Here is a 21,572-nt window from a genome sequence, read left to right as displayed (position 1 = left end):
GCTGAGGAGAGGATGGGGGCGGGGGGATACAAAAGATTACCTAGAGTCGGCTGCACATTCAGGGTCTAGTAATATCTCCCAGATGGACATAATTCTGTTATTGCTTTCAAGACGATAGACAGACATAGTGGTTCACAAATATAACCATAGCACTCAGTGGTTGGGGCAGGAAGAATGCTCTGGGTTCAAGGCCAGCTTGGAATATGTAACACAATTCTGTTTCAAAAGCTGAGGAAGAAAGAGAAGGGGGAGGGAGAGAGGGAGAAAGGGAGGGAAGGAAGGACGAAGGAAGGGAGGGAGGGAAGGGGAGAATAGGGGTGGGGTGCGGTGGATGGATAGAAAGTATGGGAGGAAGAAAGGAAAAAGAAAAACAAACTAGCATTAGTTAATCTGATGACCCTTTTATATTCATATAGAATATTTATGGTTCATACTACACCGAAATCCCATGATTTTATTTTATTGTTGATTCTAATCTATGCTTTCTATGGTCTGCCCCTGAAACTTAATTTTTAACTTTTATATTCCAGGACCCTGTGGCCATCTCTGTATTCCACCCAACCTGGGCCTGACTCTCCTGCATGGGTACTTGGCCCACTGTCCTGTCTGCATGGGTACTTGGCCCGCTGTCCTCTTTGCATGGGTACTTGGCCTGCTGTCCTCTCTGCATGGGTACTTGGCCCGCTGTCCTGTCTGCATGGGTACTTGGCCCGCTGTCCTGTCTGCATGGGTACTTGGCCCGCTGTCCTGTCTGCATGGGTACTTGGCCCAGTGTCCTGTCTGCATGGGTACTTGGCCCAGTGTCCTGTCTGCATGGGTACTTGGCCCGCTGTCCTCTCTGCATGGGTACTTGGCCCGCTGTCCTGTCTGCATGGGTACTTGGCCCGCTGTCCTGTCTGCATGGGTACTTGGCCCGCTGTCCTGTCTGCATGGGTACTTGGCCCGCTGTCCTGTCTGCATGGGTACTTGGCCCACTGGCCTGTCTGCATGGGTACTTGGCCCGCTGTCCTGTCTGCATGGGTACTTGGCCCGCTGTCCTGTCTGCATGGGTACTTGGCCCGCTGTCCTGTCTGCATGGGTACTTGGCCCGCTGTCCTGTCTGCATGGGTACTTGGCCCAGTGTCCTGTCTGCATGGGTACTTGGCCCGCTGTCCTCTCTGCATGGGTACTTGGCCCGCTGTCCTGTCTGCATGGGTACTTGGCCCGCTGTCCTCTCTGCATGGGTACTTGGCCCGCTGTCCTCTCTGCATGGGTACTTGGCCCGCTGTCCTCTCTGCATGGGTACTTGGCCCGCTGTCCTGTCTGCATGGGTACTTGGCCCGCTGTCCTCTCTGCATGGGTACTTGGCCCGCTGTCCTGTCTGCATGGGTACTTGGCCCGCTGTCCTGTCTGCATGGGTACTTGGCCCGCTGTCCCGTCTGCATGGGTACTTGGCCCGCTGTCCCGTCTGCATGGGTACTTGGCCCGCTGTCCTGTCTGCATGGGTACTTGGCCCGCTGTCCTGTCTGCATGGGTACTTGGCCTGCTGTCTCCTGTATGGGTGCTGGAACCTCATGGACTTTGGACCCAGGACATCCGGGTTTTACCAACTGTCATTTTCTGTCATTGTGCCATCGGGGACCACTTAGCATCTTTAGACATTGTTTGCTTATCTTTTCTTGGTGATGCTATTTCTCAGGGATGCAGGTGAGTTGCCAGGGGCTTGGCTGAGCTTTCCTGCTGATCACTCTGCATGTAATACATGCTTAGTGCACAGAGCTCATCTTTCCTCACCTTCCTGTCAGGGACAAACCGCATACACATATCTTCTACATTCCTGTCAAAGTCAGCAATCTCAACATTGCATCATGATAGGACCCCCAATGCTGCCTGTTACAAAACACTAGAAATACCTCGTTTGGGTGACATTCATCTATTAAGCATCTTCCCCCCTCAAACTATTCCTACCTCTTCTTACAATGAGCTCATTCATCATCTCCTTGAGAACATCATAACAAAAGCCCACACAGATGTCTTAGGCGTAAATAAAGCATAGATACTGATTTTGTTCACTCTCCAGTCCCATGAGCCTCTGGGACTCACTCAGGAGGAAGTGTGTTAGTGTACCATGACTTATTTAAAAGGAGATCTGCATGGCTGGCAGCAGAAAGTCACTGTGTGTTTACTGAATCCCAAAGCCGAGACACATTCTGTTTGCTTGCTGGTGATCCCCACTGCCTTACTAGCAGAGTCTGGATATAAATATTTATTATTAACTCCACTCTGGATTTTTATAATCAGTACTTCTTTTTCATATACAATTATCTTCCTGAGAACTTCGAGAATATTTTTTATTTATACTTTACTGTTTATTTATACTTTACTGGGTCTCTCTTCACTTCTTTTGGACAGAAAAATAATTATCCAAATTCCATTACTGCAATTGTTTGTTTTGTTTTGTTTGCTTGCTTTGCTTCTTTTGGCACAGGGTTTCTCTGTGTAGCCCTGGCTGTCCTGGAACTCACTCTGTAGACCAGGGTGGCCTCAAACAAAGAAATCCACCTGCCTCTGCCTCCCAAGTGCTGGGATTAAAGGCGTGTGCCAGCACTGCCCTGATTGTTTTGCTTTTTGAAACAAAAGTGTCACATGGTAGTCCAGTCTGGCTTTGAACTTGTGATCCTCCTGCCTCTGCCTCTGGAGTGCTGGGATTATGGCCCTCTCAGATCTTGGGTAATGATCTATAATACGACAAACTCCAGATCTCATGTCAGCCTTTCTCCAATGTAGTAAAGTGTTAATCCAGCAAGTCTGCTTTAACTCAAATCCTGAACATTCCAAGAAAAAAACTGGCCCTTGGGAGACTCAACCTCAGCGCCTTGGAATAACCTCCCTGAAAAGAATACAAAGGCACGTCTCAGGCCTCAGGCCCCTGCAGCGTCGTTTTGACCTCTGGAGTCTAGAGACTGAGTAAAGTCAGTCATGCCGAAACCTTGTCTACATGACTGCCAATAAAGGCCCCTGGCACAAAGGCTCAGACGAGTTCCGCTGACTGACAACAACCGTGTTGGAGGAGTTAAACTCTGCGCTTGCACTGGAAGAAGCTGGAAGCTTGACATAGCTTCAGCTGTCTGCTTGGCCTCGAGCATTTTGACCTGTACTTTTAAATACATCCACCTTTAACCATGAGAATTAGAGGTTTCCTGAACCCCAAGTCTTTCTCATTAATTGCCTTGAATTGCTTTTGGTGACTCCCAAGGTACTACTGACTCTGTTCTAGTCATGTGCCTTAGGTCAAATGAACTTCATTTAGGTTCATGGTCTTCTCTTATAAGATGGGAATATAATTATCACCATCACCATCACCACCACCACCACCACCACTACTAACTACTCCCCCCACCCAACATCATCATCCTGTTTCATGGCTGTTTTCTTCAAACTGAAGCATTCCCTACCAGAAGGCAGAGGGAAGTGCATGAGATTCAGGAAGTAAATGAAACTTACAGGACTCAGAAGCTTCTAATCCACAAGGCTCTCTCCCCAAGGTTATCTAATCAGCAGCAGTTGGTGAGGAGTAGAGACTCGCTGCATCCTAGCCACCCGCAATTGTGCAGGGAGCTCTAATAGGGTGTAGCTTTCATGATTCTTTGGCTTTCCTAGAGTGGGCTGTCTGGTGATGCAGCTGCCTTGGAGTCACCCGTCTCCTGTGACACTGAAAAACTTACTGGTTCACTAAGCTCAACTTAAGTAGAATTAGTTTTGGGGTCTTGTGTCTGTACTCTATCTGGGATGAACTGAAAGTTGTTCAAATGTCCCCAGGAAAAGTCACACAGTATCTACTTTGCAGTGAAGTTGTGCTATCAAGTTATTTTTAGTGAGAATTATTATAGAAACGCCTGGAAAAAGCTAAGTGTCAGCACATAATCTGTGCAGCAGCTTTGGATTCAACTAAAGCCTGTTTCCTGTAGCTGCCTCTCACATGAACTCCATGGTCTCCATCCCCAGGACAGAAATAAAATTCTCTCTCTCTCCCTCTTCCTCTCCCTCTATCCCCCATCTCTCTCCTATCTATCATCTATCTTTCTATAATCATCTATTATCTATCAATCATCTATCCATCATCTATCTACTTATCTATCATCTGTCTATCCAAAGTTCATTCTCTCTCTCTCTCACTCTCTCTCTCTCTCTCTCTCTCTCTCTCTCTCTCTCTCTCTCTCTCTAGACCAGGAACACTAATCTCATTAGAGCAGAGAGTCCTGATCTGTCTTTTCAGCTCCTAGAACATTTTCTCTCTCTTGCTCTTTCCGTTTCTCCCCCAAAGCTTTCCTGATGAAAAAAATATGTTGTCAGCATTCTTTATCTTTGGCCACCATTGTCTTTATCATATATGGTACAACTCTCTCTTTCTCCATCTTTTTAAAAGTCCCTGTTGTTTTCATTGAATGTCCATCCCTGGGATTTCTTCCCATTCCTGGGTCATTGGGCGTGAGTTTTTTGGTCTTACTCCTACATGTCTGTGATGCTATGATGCTTCTAAGATAAGCCTTTTGTCATGGGTCCTTTCTTTTTAAAACAAAAGCATTCTTTGCTTAATTTTAAGTTTCATTCATTGCAGTCGTTTTTCTTTTTTAATTACAAAAGGAATGTGAAGTCAAAGTAAAACTCTTACATATATGTATACCTTAGAAAGGTATGGGATGCTAGGCAGCAAGCAGCAGGCTGGGCCAGGTCGCCAGGGCTTGACTCTTGAACCACAAGTAGGAAGCAGCATGGAATCTGAGAATTATGTAAGGCTTTTCATCTCAGAGCTTGTCTCCAGTGACATACCTTCTCCAGGAAGGCCATACTTCCCAAACCTATCCAAACAGCCACCAACTGGGGACCCTGTATTCAAAAATCTGAGCCTGTGGGAGACATTTCATTCAAACCACTACACAATGCATCATTGTATATCCCAACTGACTTGGAACTCACTCTGTAGACCAGGCTAGCCTGTATTTCCAAAGAACTAACTTCTTTTGCCTTTTGAGTGCTGGGATTAAAAGTGTGTCACCACATCCAGTAGAAAGAGCCTTCTTAAATGACACAAGGTAGTTTTATTCTTTTTTTCCCCTAAACTCCACACATATAAAAAGAGATAAAGGCATTTGGATCCATGTACGGCACGCTACATTTATAACACATATCTGTTCTTTTACATGCTAGGACTCCACTCTCATGGAAATTGTTCCTAACCTCCCTTTTCGGAGGTTTCTATGGGAGCTGTCAGATGCATTTGTTAATTTATTCAAAACATTTATCAAGCGCTGTATCTGATGCTATTCCAGGCCCTGGAGACTGAAATCAACAAAGAACTCTTGTGCTCGTGAAGCTTATATTGCAACAAAGGAGGTCAGACATTAACAAAATAGTAAAGTATGTAATATGCTAGCTGAGGAAGTGCCATGGGAAAATGAAGCATCAACATGAACTGCTGTGGAGAACACTAACACAGAGAGCGGGGCAGGAAAGGGTTGTCAAGTGAGATGGAGCTGTTATAAGATATTTCCTATCCAATCACATTGAGGCACAGAGAGGCCTGTGATTGGAGAGGAAAGGGGAGGCAGAGCTAGGGTTGGGAGGTCAGAGAGAGACTCAGGAGCACTTGTGAGAGAGATGCATATCAAGATGGAATCAGATGTTAGATTACCTAAAGGTTAGAAATTGGGATAAGACTTTCATCATTGCAAACTGACATCATAGCTGGGCAGCGGTGGCACACACCTTTAATCCCAACACTTGGGAGGCATAGGCAGGCAGATTTCGGAGTTCAAGGTCAGCATGGTCTACAGAGTGAGTTCCAGGACAGCCAGGGCTACACAGAGAGATCCTGTCTCGAAAAACCAAAATAAATTATTCTAACCTTATGATATCATAACTACTTGTGGCTATCTAAAGCCACGCTGGTTCAGGTTCTTCTTCCTGTCCCCCGCCTCCATCTTGGCTTCCCCCTCTCCCTGAGATGCTCTCTGTCCCTGTAACTCTTAGCTCCACCTCCCTTTTCCCTGTTCAATCACAGGCCTTCTGCTGTCCTAATATTTTAGTGTGATTGGACAGGAATAATCCTGTCATATGTTACCCTATCTGTTTAAAAAAAACAACAACAACAACTTTTCTTTCAAAATATGAATTGAGCACAACTATTACCATTTTGTAATTTATAAGGTATGAGATAGACCTAACACCCAGCCATCACTTTTGTCATCCAGATAGGACAATGTCATCTGTCCTAGCTTAGAAGACTTATTATTTTACACCTGATTCATGTCCTGGCTTCAAATTGTATGTCATCTGAAAAATATCCTCTCAAATCTATATCATCTTTCTCAATGCTAAACAACTTCAATTGGCTATGAGACCTCCAGTCTTCAACCCCATCAGAAATCCAAGAACAACTAATGTTACCTGAAAATATGAGAAGCACAAAATATAGCTTCCAAAATTTAGCCAATTTATAGATACTGCTGATCACCTGGACAGTCCCTATACTTCAAAACATTGGAGCATCTGTCTTCAGCATTCTGGCCATAATCATACAGGGACAGAGAGTTACAGGGACCTTAGAGAAACAGTAAATTAAGGACTAACCTATTCTGTCTCTGCAGAACTAATCTGTTCTCACCTGTAAATTGTGTCCTTTTTCTGAACAGTATTAGGTCTGTAGATGAAATGAGGCAATTCTTGCCTAGTGGCTGTCTCACCACAACTGGAGCAACTCCATAGATGCTCACTTTCTTCTTTGAATCCAAGAAAGGGAATGCTGTCAGGAGCAGACGAGTCTCAACAACTAGTGAATAAATAACATTAAACGTCACATTCTGTGGATTTCTGATGTTTTTGAAAACCAACTATCTATGTACAATAATGAGGACTGTTCTCTGTTAACTACTATCAACTATTTCTAATTATCTAAAAACACCCTAAGTATGAACTCAGAGCCATGAATTTGCTATTTGGCCCTTAACTCACAGAGTTAATTATCTCAGATCACTTTATAAAAATAGTAATAGAAGAACTGGATCTAAGCCCTGTACTTTTAAATTTTTAGTATCAATAGAAGAAATTTATACCAATGAAAATGTTGATTTTATATCAAAATAAATTCTGTACCAAAATAAGAAATTATGACTTCAGCTTAGTAACAATTAAAAAGATTTCTACCAAATGAGTTATGGCTATGCAATCAAGTCCATCCATTCCCTCCATGTTCCAATTATGACCATTTCTAAATTCTCTAGAAAGACAATTTATAATAACCACCCCCCAGTCCCAAAGCCCAGGGAACTGGGTCGACAACTCTTCATAACTTCTTCAAGATGAATATCGGCATTGAGACATTATGAAGGGGAGAAGGTTCAGGAAAATAGTATTGAGTAGTCTCTGATGTCTGTGTCTTAACTGGGTCCAGCTGAAAGTCCAGGACATCAGAAGTTCAAACCGGTCAGTTCTGCATTTCTGATGAGATTCACCAAGGCTGTGTATTCTGTAATAAACAAGTCTCAAAACAAAATTTAATATCATCTATTATCTATCTATCTATCTATCTATCTATCTATCTATCTATCTATCTATCTATCTACATGTATTGTTTGTTTGATTCTCTGGCTTCTAGTTCTCTAGGAGTTCTACCTCTATCAAATCTGATCCATATTACTCTGGAAGATGTATAGACACTAAACACCTTTTCTAAAAATGCAAAAACAAAACCTTTCACCCAAAATAGCACATCTTTGAGCCAGTAACCAGAAGACCCTTTATTGATCTCTCTCCCAGAGGAATAATATAACCACAAAACTCAAAATCATACCCATTTTGAGAATTAAAACAATCCAAAACAAATGAAGTAAACTAAAATACTGTTTGTATGGGCTGCCTTGAAGTTCAGAGGTTTAGTCCCCTATTGTCATGGTGGGAAGTATAGCAGCATGCAGGTAGACAGGGTGCTGGAGAAAGAGCTGAGAGTTCTACATCCAGATCAGCAGGCAGGAGGGAGGGAAGGAAAGAGACAGAGAGGAGAGAGAGGGGGAGGGGGAGAGGAAAAGGGAGAAGGAGAGATTGTGCCTGACTTGAGCATTTGAATCCCCTAAACCCACCTCCAGTGATACACTTCCTCCAACAAGACCCTTTCCAACAAGGCCACACCTCCTAATCCTTGTCAAGTAGTACCACTCCCTTAATGAAAAAACATTCAAATCTATGAACCTATGGGGACCATTTCTATCTAAATCACCACATAATTAGAGAATGAAGACTGCAGATTAGAGTGTAGTGGAAAAGAGATATGGTGGGGGTGGGGGAGAAGGAAGGAGAAAGGAGAAATTACAGACTATCTTAGTGAGTCTGAAATGTAATATTAAATAAAATGACCTGTGAGTTAAAGGCTTGTTGTGTAAGATGTTGGCTACTTTAGAAAAATTAGAGCTTGATGCTTCTAATGCCCAGAATACTGTATTTGTAATGATTGTTTTGACATATATTTATTGCATGAATAGTAGACATGTAACTGGTATAGCCTGACTGGGACATTAGGCAGAGAGGCATCATAAGGAAAGAACGTTGGCCTGGCAGAGCACTGTGAGAAAGGATGGCTGTAAGGCAATGTGGAGAAACAAGGAAGACAAAGTGCCTACCCCATAATAACCACACTTCCATTTAGTGTATCTGGGGAAGAAGTAAAGAGATTTTTTTCCTCTCTTAGAGAGATGATCCAATGTCAGGTCTGCAAAGAATTTAAATATTAATTTAAACCTTAGGAGCTTTTGTTGTTGTTGTTTCTATTTGTTTATTTGTTGAGGTAGGGTCTCAGTATGTTACCCTGGCTGGCCTGGCACTCACAGAAATCCACCTGCCTCTGACTCCTAAACACTGGGATTAAAGGCATGCACTGTTAAGGGGGGTAGAAGGAGTCTGAGCTACAGTGAGTAGGTAAATCCTAATTGGATATATTAGTCAAACAGTGACGGCTCTCTACAGACAACTTTGATTGTTGGGTCTTGGTGTTTTGTGTTCGGAGTAAGTTGTTGTCCAAATGAGGAAATGGACCTTGGGGTTAGCTTTAGGAATGTAATCTTCAGTTTAGAAAGGGAGAAGGAAAAAGGGTAAGGGGAGAACAAAACCTGTCGATGCCATGTTTGCCATGCTCTGGCCTGATAGAGAGCCCTTCATGCACCACCATGAATGGATCAACTATATAGTTTTTGATACCTAATCAAAGTCTATAAAGGAATAGAAACTCCAAAAGAACATTAACCTTTTTTTTTTCTAGAATTGTCAAGAACTACAGTCAAAAAAGTGGAGTTATCAAATAATTTCAAAATCCACACACACATATATATTATATATATATATACATATATATATATATTATGAGCGTACACACACACATACACACACACACACACACACACACACACACACACACATATAGGGTTTGGGGGGCGTTCTTTTATGGAAAGTAAGTGACTTCCTCGCCTCAGATACACAAATTAGGTGTTTGCGTTGTGCAGTTGTGGAGTCGGCAACTCCAATGTACTTCTGTTACAGGGAATTAAGACAGAAGCAAAGATATAAATTTCGTCCGAACCCTGAGGTGCCATAGAAGCTATTGGCCTATAATGAGCATATGGACTACAATTCCCAGAAGGCTTTGTGGAACTATTGTGTCATCTCTGTGCGCCTCTTGGTCCAGGCGGTGAAAGCATGGCAGCTGCGGAGATAGAGGTTGTTTCACCTGTGATTCTGGACACATCCCCAGACACTTTAGGATCATCCGCGGCCTCTGTAGCCACAGAGGTAGCTGCGGCGGCCAGGACTGGATCGCAAGCCCAGGTCTCCAAGGCCGCCCTGGCTGCTAAGCTCATGTCGCTCAGCGGCGTGTTCGCCGTGCACAAGCCCAAAGGACCCACTTCAGCCGAGCTGCTGAACCGGCTGAAGGAAAAGCTTCTGGCAGGTACTGCCGCCCGGGTTGGGACCAGGCTGAGGCTTCTCCGCCGCAGGGCCAGCGCCCTGGGATTATTATCTTTAGTCTTTCATTTTTTACTTACTGACTTAATTTGCTTGTCCATGGCTCAAGAGAGAAAAAGAGTGACCAGCGAATTAATTAACTCTGGACAGAAACCCAGGGCATCTTGGGCTTGGATTTATCCAAGTGCAGACTCTTTCAACAGTGGCCATTTGAGCTTCTCACGGGAAGGATGTGTAGAGTTGGGGAGCCAGTCTGCATACACAAGTCTGCATTCCATCCTGGTGCTTACAGCTCAGTTTTCTGTAGTTTGATCCCTCCCAGGGTTTTTGTTTGGCTCTTTCGAATGAGTCCCACCAGAGGAAACGCTGGCTCTGTACCCCCCAAGTTGCAAACTTAAAAGTTTATTTGAAAAGCACATAGGCTGAGTTAGCTAGGATTTAGGAAGGACACCACTTTCACCTTTTAGTGGGCATGGTAAGTCATTTTCTATACAAGTACAGGTTCCTAATCTCCAAATTCCTTCAGAATTTGCAGACCCTGAAATTCTGAAGATCTGGGATGTATTTGGGAAATTGCTGTCTATTGCGCCAGATTCTGCTTTTTTTTTTTTTAAATGGGAGTATTTTTTGAGGAATATTAAAATACAAGATGGTCATTTTTCTAACCATTCTTCCTCTTGATCACTTATAACAGTAGCATTAAAAAGCAAAACAAAAACCTTTAGTTTTGTTTTGCCTGTGAATGTGGATGTAGTGTGTGTGTGTGTGTGTGTGTAGGTGAGAGGTGATATTGACCATCTTCAGACATGGCTTTCCATCTTGTATACCGAGCCAGAGTACCTCACTTGAACTGAGCTCTTACCAATTAGGCAACTCTACCTACTCAGGTTGTTCTAGGGAACAACTAGCTGCCTCCCTAGCACTGGGAATCAGGTAGCCTTCAATGTCACCCTCATATTTATTTGGGTGCTGGAGATCCAAACTCTGGTCCTCACAATTGCTCGGCGAGCACTTTACCCTGTGAACAGTTCCCACAGAGCCTTTCTTTTACTGGATACTCGTGTTAAGTTATATCTGTGCTATCCTGTAGGGACCTAGGATGAACAGTGGTTGTCTCTTCTAACTAGGCTTACAGTCCTGTGTTCTCAACAGTTGTTCTAGAATTCTCCAGAGCTGCAGCTTAGCTCGTCTTGTTATAGGTAAAGAAAAACCTCTCTCGCTGCTCAGTGTCACCTGGAAGACTTAATCTATTTTTGCTCGTTTTGAGATAGGTTTGCCTTGAACTTACTCAGCGATCCTTCTGCCTCAGTTCCAGAATGTGAGACTTACAGGTGTGCACCTCCATCCTGACTTAAATTTGTCTTTTAGCCAGGAGCCAAACTATTCTGATAGAAACTTGCTAATTTAAATGTTTATTGACAAATGCATACATTCTTCCAGATGCTAAATGCTGGTGTTTTACTTGCTCATTGTTAAGTGTGGTGGTTAACTTTGATTGTCTCCTCAACATCATCTAGAATTCTCTAGGTAGAGAATTTCAGTAAGGGATAGGGATTGTCTATATTGGGTTGGCCTTGGGCATGTCTGTGGGGGATTGTTTTTTTTTTTTAATTTTTTAATTTTCAATTTTTTAATTTTTTTTTTTTTTTTTTTTGAGACAGGGTTTCTCTGTGTAGCCCTGGCTGTCCTGGAACGCACACTGTAGACTAGGCTGGCCTTGAACTCAGAAATCCACCTGCCTCTGCCTCCCAAGTGCTGGGATTAAAGGCGTGCACCTCCACTGCCCGGCGGGGGTGGGGTGGTAGAGAGGAGGATTGTTTTAATTAAAGTTCATTGGTACAGGAAGCCGCAGCCTGCTGTGGGTGGCACCCTCCCCTAGACAGGGCATTTGAACTGTGTGAAAACGGGCACAAGCGTGCAAGCCTTCATTCTCACTGATCCTCACTGTGGATGTGGTGACCAGCTCTCAAGCTCCACCGTGGTGGAGAGTAAGCCGGAATTATAAGCTAAAATTGTGAAGGTATTTTATTACAGTGTTAATGACACTAGAGCATGGAGTTTTCTCCATATGCTACTGTCTGCATGTCACTTAGGGCATATTGACCTGAGGACTAGCATCAAAGGGAAGCATTGTGATGTCTTAGGAGTTTTGTTTTTTACCTTCACAGATGTGTCACTTTCGTTTGGCCTGGTCTGTTAGTAAACTGACTTTTTGGACCAAAGACTACAGTTCTTAGAGAAGCTTTTCATAGGATCAAAACTCTGAAGTTTCTTGGCTGCACTTTATTGGGATTGATTGTTTCGTGGCTATCGCTAGGGTGGTTTCTGCAGAGCAGTCACTGAGATGCTGAAGCCTTCCTCTTCTACAGTGCCTGTGATTCTGGATTCATTAGAGCTAAGCGAACTTCCCCAGTTCCTGTGATTGGGCGAATCTGTATTCTCTATTGGCTAACCCAGGCTTCAGTGCCTGTGATTAGTCGATCCCATATTCGTATTAGCTAAGCAAGCTTCCCCAGTGCCTGTGATTGGTTGATCCCCTTTCGTATTAGCTAAGCGAGCTTCCCTAGTGCCATGCTAACCACCAGTCAGAGTCGCCTTGCAAGATTCTGTTTTGTTTGTTTTTTTGAGATTCTTAGCGATAGTAAGTTTGACAAACACTGATTTACTCAGCCAGGAGGCATAGCCTCTTTGCAACCATTCCTTGCCCGTCTTTACATTGGTTTCTCCTGTTGTAGAATCCCTTCTTCTCCGTGACTTTGAACCTTTCAAGGCCTGAAGCATGATAGGTTTTTATAGTTAGAAAGGACTTTAAGTGGTCATCCATAAACAGCCATCTGAATATTCAGTTCAGTAGAGTGAACACAATTTTAACAGTGCCAGTGAGTTAGAGACAAATTGGGGCTCAGACAAGATGATTGAATTTATGGGACTTTTATAAGGCGTATCAAGTTAAAAATACAGAGTTCCCCAATGTACTTTTGTAATTTCACTGACAGAGATCCATGATGCATTACAAATGAAAGGTGAAGTACTTAAAGTCGAGGCCTTAACCGAGAGGCCTAACCCTGAGGATCTTGTTCCTCCAGGCTTGGTGATGTCAGAGTCCAAGTATACAGATCCCGAGGCTCTGAACCATCGGATGGCAGTCAGGCTGTGAGGTGGCAGTCAGTCAGGCTGTGAGGTGGCAGTCAGTCAGGCTGTGAGGTGGCAGGCAGGCTGTGAGGTGGCAGGCAGGCTGTGAGGTGGCAGGCAGTCAGGCTGTGAGGTGGAGTGGCCCAGCATAGCCATCTGAATGTTTTGTTTTGTTTTAAAGATTTATTTATTTAATTTATGTATGTGAGTACACAGTTGCTGTCTTCAGACACACTAGAAGGAGGCATTACAGATGGTCGTGAGCCACCATGTTGCTAGGAATTGAACTCAGGAACTCTGGAAAAGCAGTCAGTGCCCTTAACCTCTGAGTCATCCTTCCATCCCCCATCTGAATGTTTAATCTGGCTTCTCCTGTCTCTGCCCTGCCCTCTTTTTGTGTGTGCTTTTTTCTTGTCTCCTGGTGTCAATAGTTATAAAGTAGGATTAATGGGCTGACATCAGGGTATCTCTGGGACTGGCGTCATATAGTTCATCTATAATGATGGGGATCTGAGGTAAGCTATGCTGGGATCCTCTTTTCCTTTTATTCAATGCTTCAGAAGTCAAGTGGTAACTTAAGAGCTCTGAGCTGACAATCTCTTTTTGAAATTAGCTTCTTTAAGGAATTGAAAGTTTTGATCATGAGGACAAATAATAAAGCTAGATGACACCTAGTAGAAATAGTCCTGTATGGAGATGTGCTCCCAGTTAGTAGACACCAGGGAAGGTCAGAGGACATCACAAACATTTAGAGACCTTAGCTGAGGTCTTTTAAAAACTATCTGCATATGCCAATGCTAACTTGTTGCTTTCTCACTATTGAGATAGCACTAGAATTCACCCCGTTAGCTTAAATATTGAAGTATTGTGTTTTTCTTGGGGCTGAAAGCTGGCTCCACAGATAAGGACATTGGCTAATATTCCAGAGGTCCCAGGTTCGATTCCTAGCATCTACTTGGTGTCTCATTTCCATCTTTAACTATAGTTCCCAGGGCCCTGCTGCCTTCTTCTGGCTGCCTTGGGCACTGCATACACATGGTTTACTGGTATACATGTAACCAGATTGTCCATACACATCTAGATATAGATAGATATATCTGCACACATATAGATGGATAGATAGATAGTTACATACATACATGCATAATTGTTTCTCTTAAAATGAATTCTAGTTTCTATTTGACTAATTTTGAAATACTGTTCTTTTGTAATTTAGGAACTTTCTCTCTCTCTCTCTCTCTCTCTCTCTCTCTCTCTCTCTCTCTCTCTCTCTCTCTCTGTGTGTGTGTGTGTGTGTGTGTGTATACATTTGTGTGGAAGTCAGAGGTCAACCTCAGGAGTAATTCCTCTGTCCACATTATTTTTGAGACAAGGTGTTTCACTGGCTTGGAACTTACTAAGTAGATGTCAGCAAGCCCCTGCCTCAGCTCAGGGATTATACATTCATGTCACCACCCCCAGCTTTCTCTTTAACATGGATCCTGGGGATTGAACTCAGTTCTTCATGCTTGAGTGGCAAACAGTTTCCCAGCTGAGCTATCTTCCTAGGCTTGGCTATATAGTGTTGCTGTGTTTTGAGACAGAGTCTCACCATCCTTGGCTATCCTGGGACTCACTGTGTAGACAACTCTGGCCTCAAACTCACTGTTTAAAAGCATGCACCACCACACCGAGCCCACTGTACATTATAAAATCTGTCTTTGCTAGTTATATAGTTATATAGTTATATAGTTATATAGCCTTACACTTGTACAGAACCTTTTGTTTTGAGTAGGTTATCTTGTCTCCCATGCTCCTCCTGACTTGTAATTACCTTTTTTCGTCCTGATTATCCCTGTAGAAGCTGGAATGCCTTCTCCAGAACGGAACAAGAGGCAAAAGCAGACACTGAAAGTCGGACACGGAGGGACTCTGGACAGTGCAGCGCAAGGTGTTCTGGGTAAGAGACGTGAGGGAAGTTTAATGGTGCTCTCAGAAATGCTAGTTTAGCCCTGTTGCCTCACTGTACATTGGAGTGTTCTAGTTGTACTGTGGTTACAGTCCTTTTTCCCTGAAGCCCTTGAATGGTGCAGGCCACAAGCCCCACAGAGCATACAGCATACAGCACCACAGAACAACACAGCACCACAGAACAGAGCACACAGCACCACAGAACACACAGCTACACAGACCACACAGCACCACAAAGCACAGGACACCATTGCCTCTTCTATGTGTACAGGGAACTTTCAGGAAAGGTTTGACTCTGAGCAGAACGGTTAACACACCAGGAGTGAAACTTGTGTTTGGAAAGGCTTGGACATGGCTAGCATCTGTGAACTTGGATTATAGGAACTATTCCACTCTTTGCTAGGTCATAGTCCTGGTTTGCTGTGCCTTGACTATGTGAACTACTGTTTCCTTGCAGGAATCTGGACTTCTGGGCTACCATGTAGGCAGAGGGTGCCTGGGGGACACTTCCCAACCCCAAATAAAACTTGGGAACTATGTTTTTATGTATTCCATGGGGAGAAGCACTGTACACATTGTTGCATTTTATCATAGTTGTTGAAGGAGTAAAGCAATTATCTCCTCCGATAAGCAGGAAGTAGAGAGGCCGAGGACCGCAGCTCTCCAGTGCCTCATCCCTGGTGATCCAGAGGTACAGTCTCACCATGCCAGGACATCTTACTAAGGCACAAATGCAGCGTAAATCATAAGTCCTAGCTACCTATGAATCTTTGGACATAGGATGGTTGTGGGGCTACTAACAAGGTATACCATAAGCTTTGGAGGTGCTGCCATATCTAATCTAATCTCAGATTAATTTTCTTTAGAACATAGCCTGATAAGTCTTGAGGAGAATCCGTTTATTCTTAACAGAGATTTACTGGCTTAATTGCTTGTGGAGGGAAACTTGGAGGTATTGATTAAGAGGAGAAATTTTAAACAAAAGTTTTTGTTTTAAAACTATGGTAGAGGTTCTAAGGGTTGTGTTGTCCTGGGACTGACACTGGTGTGTTGTCCTGAGACTGACACTGTTGTGCTGTCCTGGGACTGACTGGCGTGTTGTCCTGTGGTTCATGTGCTGTCTTTTCCTTTGTGTCCTCTGCTTCTCCTTCCCTTGCCAGGGAGCATCAGATGGAGGCCCGGATGGTGGCTGGCATTTCTTTTTCACTGAGTCACCATGCTGTGGCTCTGTGCTTCTCAGATGCCCTGTCATTCCTCTGTCCCTCAGTGACTTCCTGTGTTCTTTCTCCCTCTTCCATTCTTTCCCATCCCCACTCCGCTCCTGCTGCGTGTCACACGGGGCAGCGTTTCATCCGCCATATTACCGCCAGTGCTCTGTCCATTTTACAAACCGTGTGCTTTGTAATAATGGTTTGGGTTCAAGGTCTGAGGCAGGGTTTTCAGCCTTCCTAATGCTGCAACCTTTTAATACATTTCCTCATGGTGTGGTGACCCCCAACCATAAGACTATTCCATTGCTACTTCATAACTACAGTTTTGCTACTGTTGTGGATCGTAATGTAAATGTCTGATATGCAGTCCATCTGATATCCAACCCCTGTGAGAGGGTCATTTGACCCCAACGGGGCTGCGACCTACAGGTTGAGAACCACTGATATAAGCTGACAATTTAAGAATAAAATAAGAATTTTCATTCTATTTTATATATATGTGTGTGTATGTATGTGTGTGTGCGTGAGTATGTGAGTGTGTGTGTGTGTATGTGTTACAGGAGAGCCTGAAAAATGAACTAAGATATCTAGAGGAAAGAGCAGTTCATCTCTAAACTCTGGAGTTTGCTAGGCTATGTCACAAGGGAGTTAAGATTGCTGAGCAGATGGTTTAATAAGATTACCTGGAGTTTCCAGGGAAGCCCAGTGAGCATCCTTATCAGTGGAAGAGGCACAAGAAAGCCCGGACATGTGGCAGGGTAGGCTGCAGGGATGTGATTGCTGGCTTTGAAGGTGGAAGGGACCACAAGCCAAGAATGTGGGCAGCTGGTCCCTGGGAGCTGGACAGGCAAGCCGTCAGCTTGGGGATGTGTTTAGCTGGCGTCTCCCTTAGGACTGCAGAAGGAGCACAGCTAATCCCTACAGTCCTTTTAAAATTGATATTAGTCATGGTTGTAGCCCACGGTAGGCTGCTTTAGATTTCTGACCTGAGGACTGTATGCCAGGAGCGGTGGGGTATCTTTAGACCACAAGGACAGTTTGTTACAACAGCTATAGGAAACTAACCTGCACTCTTACCATCAGCCCCTTAAGATAGGAACTAAGATTCTACTTACTACTTTAACTAGATATGTTTAACTTTACAAGCTATAAAAGCACGGTGAGAAGTTTCAGAAGCATCACAAACAAAGCTGATAATTATTTATGACCACTATGTCCACCAAATGATCATTCTTCATTCTGTTTGCTGTATTTCTTAGTTCTGTTCATGCTTAGTTTTTTACTTTTATTTTGTGTCTCTCCCAGAAACATAAAGTGTCTTTTGTGTCACCCTCCAGGGGAGGGTGTTGGATTTCCTGGAAATCGGAGTTATGGTTCGTTATAATCTGCCTTGTGGGTGCCAGGAACTGGACTCCAGTCCTCTGGAAGAGCACTCAAAGCTCTTAACCACAGAGCCGTGCCCCGGCCCGAGCCCTGTCTCCACTTCTTTCCAGGCCTATTCCAAAACCAAGCTCTGCTTTGTGGTTTCCTGCTCTGGTTTACACTTAACAGAAATATTCTTCATGTTAGTTTTTAAAAAAACTTTGAAAACATGTTGTAAACATTTTTTTTTTCTTATCTATGTGACAGTAAAAATACAATTGTGTCATTGGTTCTCCAGCTGAGGCCATGGAGGTCGTTTCCCAGCTCTGTGCAAATGGCTGCCTTCATTAGGGTCTCGCTTCCGCTTCCAGTGGACCTTTCAGTCGCTTTGCGTTGCTAAGGAGATCCCTCCAACTGTAATGGCACCTCTGCCTCAAGGTGTTAGAGACTTAAACACCAGCAAGAGCTCCCAAGTGTAGGAAGCTGTGGAGCGGCAGCACCGTGCCCTTGTCTGTGGGCACCGTGCGGACCCTTATCCCTAGAAACTTGTGTGCTGGTGGGACCTGACACGGGCTGGTTTTTTTTTTTTTCTTTTAAAGTTTTAAAAAAAATTGATAGAAAATTTGGAAAATAAAGTAGTAATTGTAAGGAAACCTTTGCATTTTATCCGCCATGTGCTCCACGTTTTCCAGGCCAGGCATCTGCTTTCCTGTGACTGGACTGCAGTTTCTCTTGTCTCCTATGTTCACTTTCCCAGGTTTGTCTGAGATGCTCTCTTCTGTTTCTGCCCGTGAGGGCTGCCCTCTTAACCTTGGTAACATTTGTCTCCCTGTTAGTTGTAACTCGGACGGTGAGGCTCAAGCCTTACTCGGTTCTGCACCTATACACTGAGAACAGAATGGGATTCTGCATGATCAATGATCGAATGAGTGCAGAGCTTGGGGGTGGGGTGGGGAGAGACCCCACTAAGTGAAACTGCAAAATCCAGCCCTTGACTCCGCCTCCAGCCCCTCCTCTTTCTAGATCCATTGTTGGACGAGCCTTCTTCGACTTCTGCTCCCGTGAACCACCCAAACTCTGGCCTTGCTTCTTCTTGAATACACAAGAGGGTTTTCCTGGGTGGCTCTCAAGTGTCTCCTTGACAGCTCATCCACCACCCCAGTGCCGCGTGAAGCTGAGTAGAGAATCACACGTCGGCCTGCTTGTTAGGTTGATGAACGCCCTGCCCGACTCTGGTCCCGAGACTGAGTGCGGTTTCTCCTCGAGCAAGCTTTCCTTCTTCATGTGTATCCTCACCACCTTCCTCCATCTGCAGTGCCTATGGATGAAGCCTTCTCTGGCCCCAGACTTCTGGGTGTTCCTCTCTGACCTCTCCCTGCGGCTCCTCCCCCTGTTCACGTTGACACTTCTATACACCATCACGTGACATCCAGTAGTATTCCCCTATGACGTGGATAGCATTGTTCACCCACTATTTGGGACAACAGTTTTGAGCACTTTGATTTCTCCCCGTCTGTCATTTGCTCCCCCCCCCACTCCCCAAGAATATTTAAACTTCAAAGTCAGGAAATAGTTCTACAGCTCCGTGTTGTCCTCTCAGGACAGCGTATAGTAGCTGCTCAAAAACTATCGATTCATCTACATGTGATCAGATTACATCAAATCTTTGCTACTGTCATACAAAGTCTGTGCCTTATCAGCAGCATTAGCAAGCACTGCTGTTTGAAGAATATCGAGCTCTTCGGAGCTACTGAAGGCCAATGATCTTTGATCTTAGTTCTTGAACGATTATGACTCTACTTAGAGCTGGAGGCATCCCAGTGGGCGTCACGGGAATGCGGGATAGACTTCATGAATGAGCTGAGGCTTGAGCTGGATTCTGAAGGTTAAGGCTGAGTATTAAGGAGCCGGGACTTAGGAATTGGGTTTGCTGTGAACTCTGTAGCATGCACAGTGAGGGTTTCAGAAACAGTTCTGAAGTGGTCTGAGCTGGGAAAGGAGGACTGGGGTGCAGATGCGCAGTGGCCAGGCGTTTAGATAATGATTAAATCACAGTCGTCCCTGGTGAGCTGTGGCGTGTAACATCTGAAATAGGACGATAGCAGTGACTGTGCTTTGGTTAGCTGGTCTGGGTTAAACCGGTCCTGCTGGCCCTCTTTCCAGCCGCAGCCTTCTCTCCGTTGGGCTGATTACAGTGTTTCTCTCTTCTTGCCTGTGTACTGTGTGCTACTAATCATCTTTAATGGTTCGTTAGCTGCGATGATGGCTTTTGCTTTGTTTGCTGATGAAGGCTGTCAGGGTTTTATCAGCTGCGCGTACATGGCTAATTGTACCATGTATTTTTTTTATGGTACCCATATAAAGTCCCAGTGCGTCCTCTGAGACTGCTCTGACTCTTCATCCTCTAATTGGCTAGGTTGAGGCATTTGCTGTGTCTAATATTTGGGAACGGGAAGATATTCTTTTCTTCCTTTCCATATTCAGAACATCTTAGTTGTCTGGCATCATCTAACTGGATTAAAAGTGGCCCCAGATCTGTTAGGTGTCTATCCTGTCAGCCTTGTACTACATAGGCTAGTAAATTATGACTAAGATATGCAGATGTCTGACAAGCCGCATTTCAGAATACATTGTCAAAATATTTTTTTTCTTTCGTAGTGGTTGGGATTGGAAGAGGAACGAAAATGTTGACCAGTATGTTGTCGGGGTCCAAGGTAAGACCGTGAAAACACAATTCTTTCTTCTTTGATGTTTTTCTCAGGGACTGTCTTGCTTTTCTGTTGCTGTGACAAACCACCATGACCAAGGCAACTGAGAGCTCTCATCTCAAAACAGCAGCAGGAGGTGTGGAACACACTGGGAATGGAGGGGGCCTTTGAAACCTCAAAGCCAACTTCCACCTCTTCCAACAGGGCAACAGTGCCTAGTGGCTCCCAGCTCCTGTGAACATAGAGGGGCTGTTTTCAGCAGTTATACAATGGAGGCACTGCTGGGAAGACGATTCAGACCTCAGGCGGCTCGGACTTTGACCTGGACCTTGTCGAGGGGTGCAGACAAATGGATCCAGGAGCTTGCTGGTCACTCCTGTCAGCAGAAAGCTGAGCTGCAGGCTCAGCGACAGACCCAACCTAAAACAGATAGTGAAGGGACACGCACGCATGCACCACAGAAGAAGACAACAGGACCCCTTTAAGATGATAAATGATGTTGTTTGTCTATGAAAGTCACCCTGACTAAATCCATGTGTACTTTTTTAGGTACTTGGGAAGGGAGGAGGAAGAAGAGGAAGTTGGAAACCTCGGGGGTGGGGTGGGGGGGCACTTGGGGCTTTCAGCGTGATTGAAGGGATACCGTAGAGAAAGTCAGGTTGTGAAATTTGTCTGCTTCCATAGGCTAACACCCCCACCCCACACATACATGCAGGAAAAAAATGTGTTTAAAATGTAAGTCATCGTTTTCAGGTAGATTGATACATTGTTCTTAAACATTACCATGCAGAGTTTGCAATCTGTTTTTGACACAAGTTTTTGCCAGTGGCTTTGCTTCTTAACTACAAAATGTAAATGATGGCTGATCAGTAGGGGAATTAGGATTATATTTATTTTATTTTTTATACTACCTGGTATTTTCTAAAAGTTTTACAATCAATAAATCACTTTCATATCAGTAACAAAAAGACATACATTAATACTTTGTTTAAACTTTACCCCCAAGCTAAGATTGGTTGAGGCCGCTGAAATATTTGCTATTCATCCTTCTCCGCAAAATTATAAGCACGCACCATGCTGCACAGCACTGAAAGAGTTCACTTGTAAATTCCAGGCATATTTTTGGAAAAAATGATGACTGAAGACATAAACACATCTGGTTCAGGTTTTATTTGGTACAAACTGTTTTGGTGTTGAGCTAGAGAAGTTGGATGTCACACACTGA

General features: G+C 44.2%; 1 protein-coding gene across 2 annotated transcripts in view; it reads left to right on the top strand.

Moving 5' to 3' along the window:
- Nucleotides 1-9,702: 9,702 nt before the first annotated feature.
- Nucleotides 9,703-21,572, top strand: part of Trub1 (TruB pseudouridine synthase family member 1) — a 35,375-nt gene continuing 23,505 nt past the window's right edge. For both annotated transcript variants that reach the window (XM_052182721.1, XM_052182713.1), the window contains exons 1-3: nucleotides 9,703-9,970; nucleotides 14,957-15,055; nucleotides 20,298-20,353. In XM_052182721.1, the coding sequence (XP_052038681.1) occupies nucleotides 9,721-9,970; nucleotides 14,957-15,055; nucleotides 20,298-20,353 (405 nt within the window). In that variant the 5' untranslated portion in view covers nucleotides 9,703-9,720. The remainder of the gene's footprint in view (nucleotides 9,971-14,956; nucleotides 15,056-20,297; nucleotides 20,354-21,572) is intronic.

The sequence above is a fragment of the Apodemus sylvaticus genome, chromosome 1 (genome assembly GCF_947179515.1).
Source record: "Apodemus sylvaticus chromosome 1, mApoSyl1.1, whole genome shotgun sequence".
NCBI classification, from domain to species: Eukaryota; Metazoa; Chordata; class Mammalia; order Rodentia; family Muridae; genus Apodemus; species Apodemus sylvaticus.
Note: the sequence above shows the minus strand (reverse complement) of the source record. Positions and strands in the feature narration are given on the sequence as shown.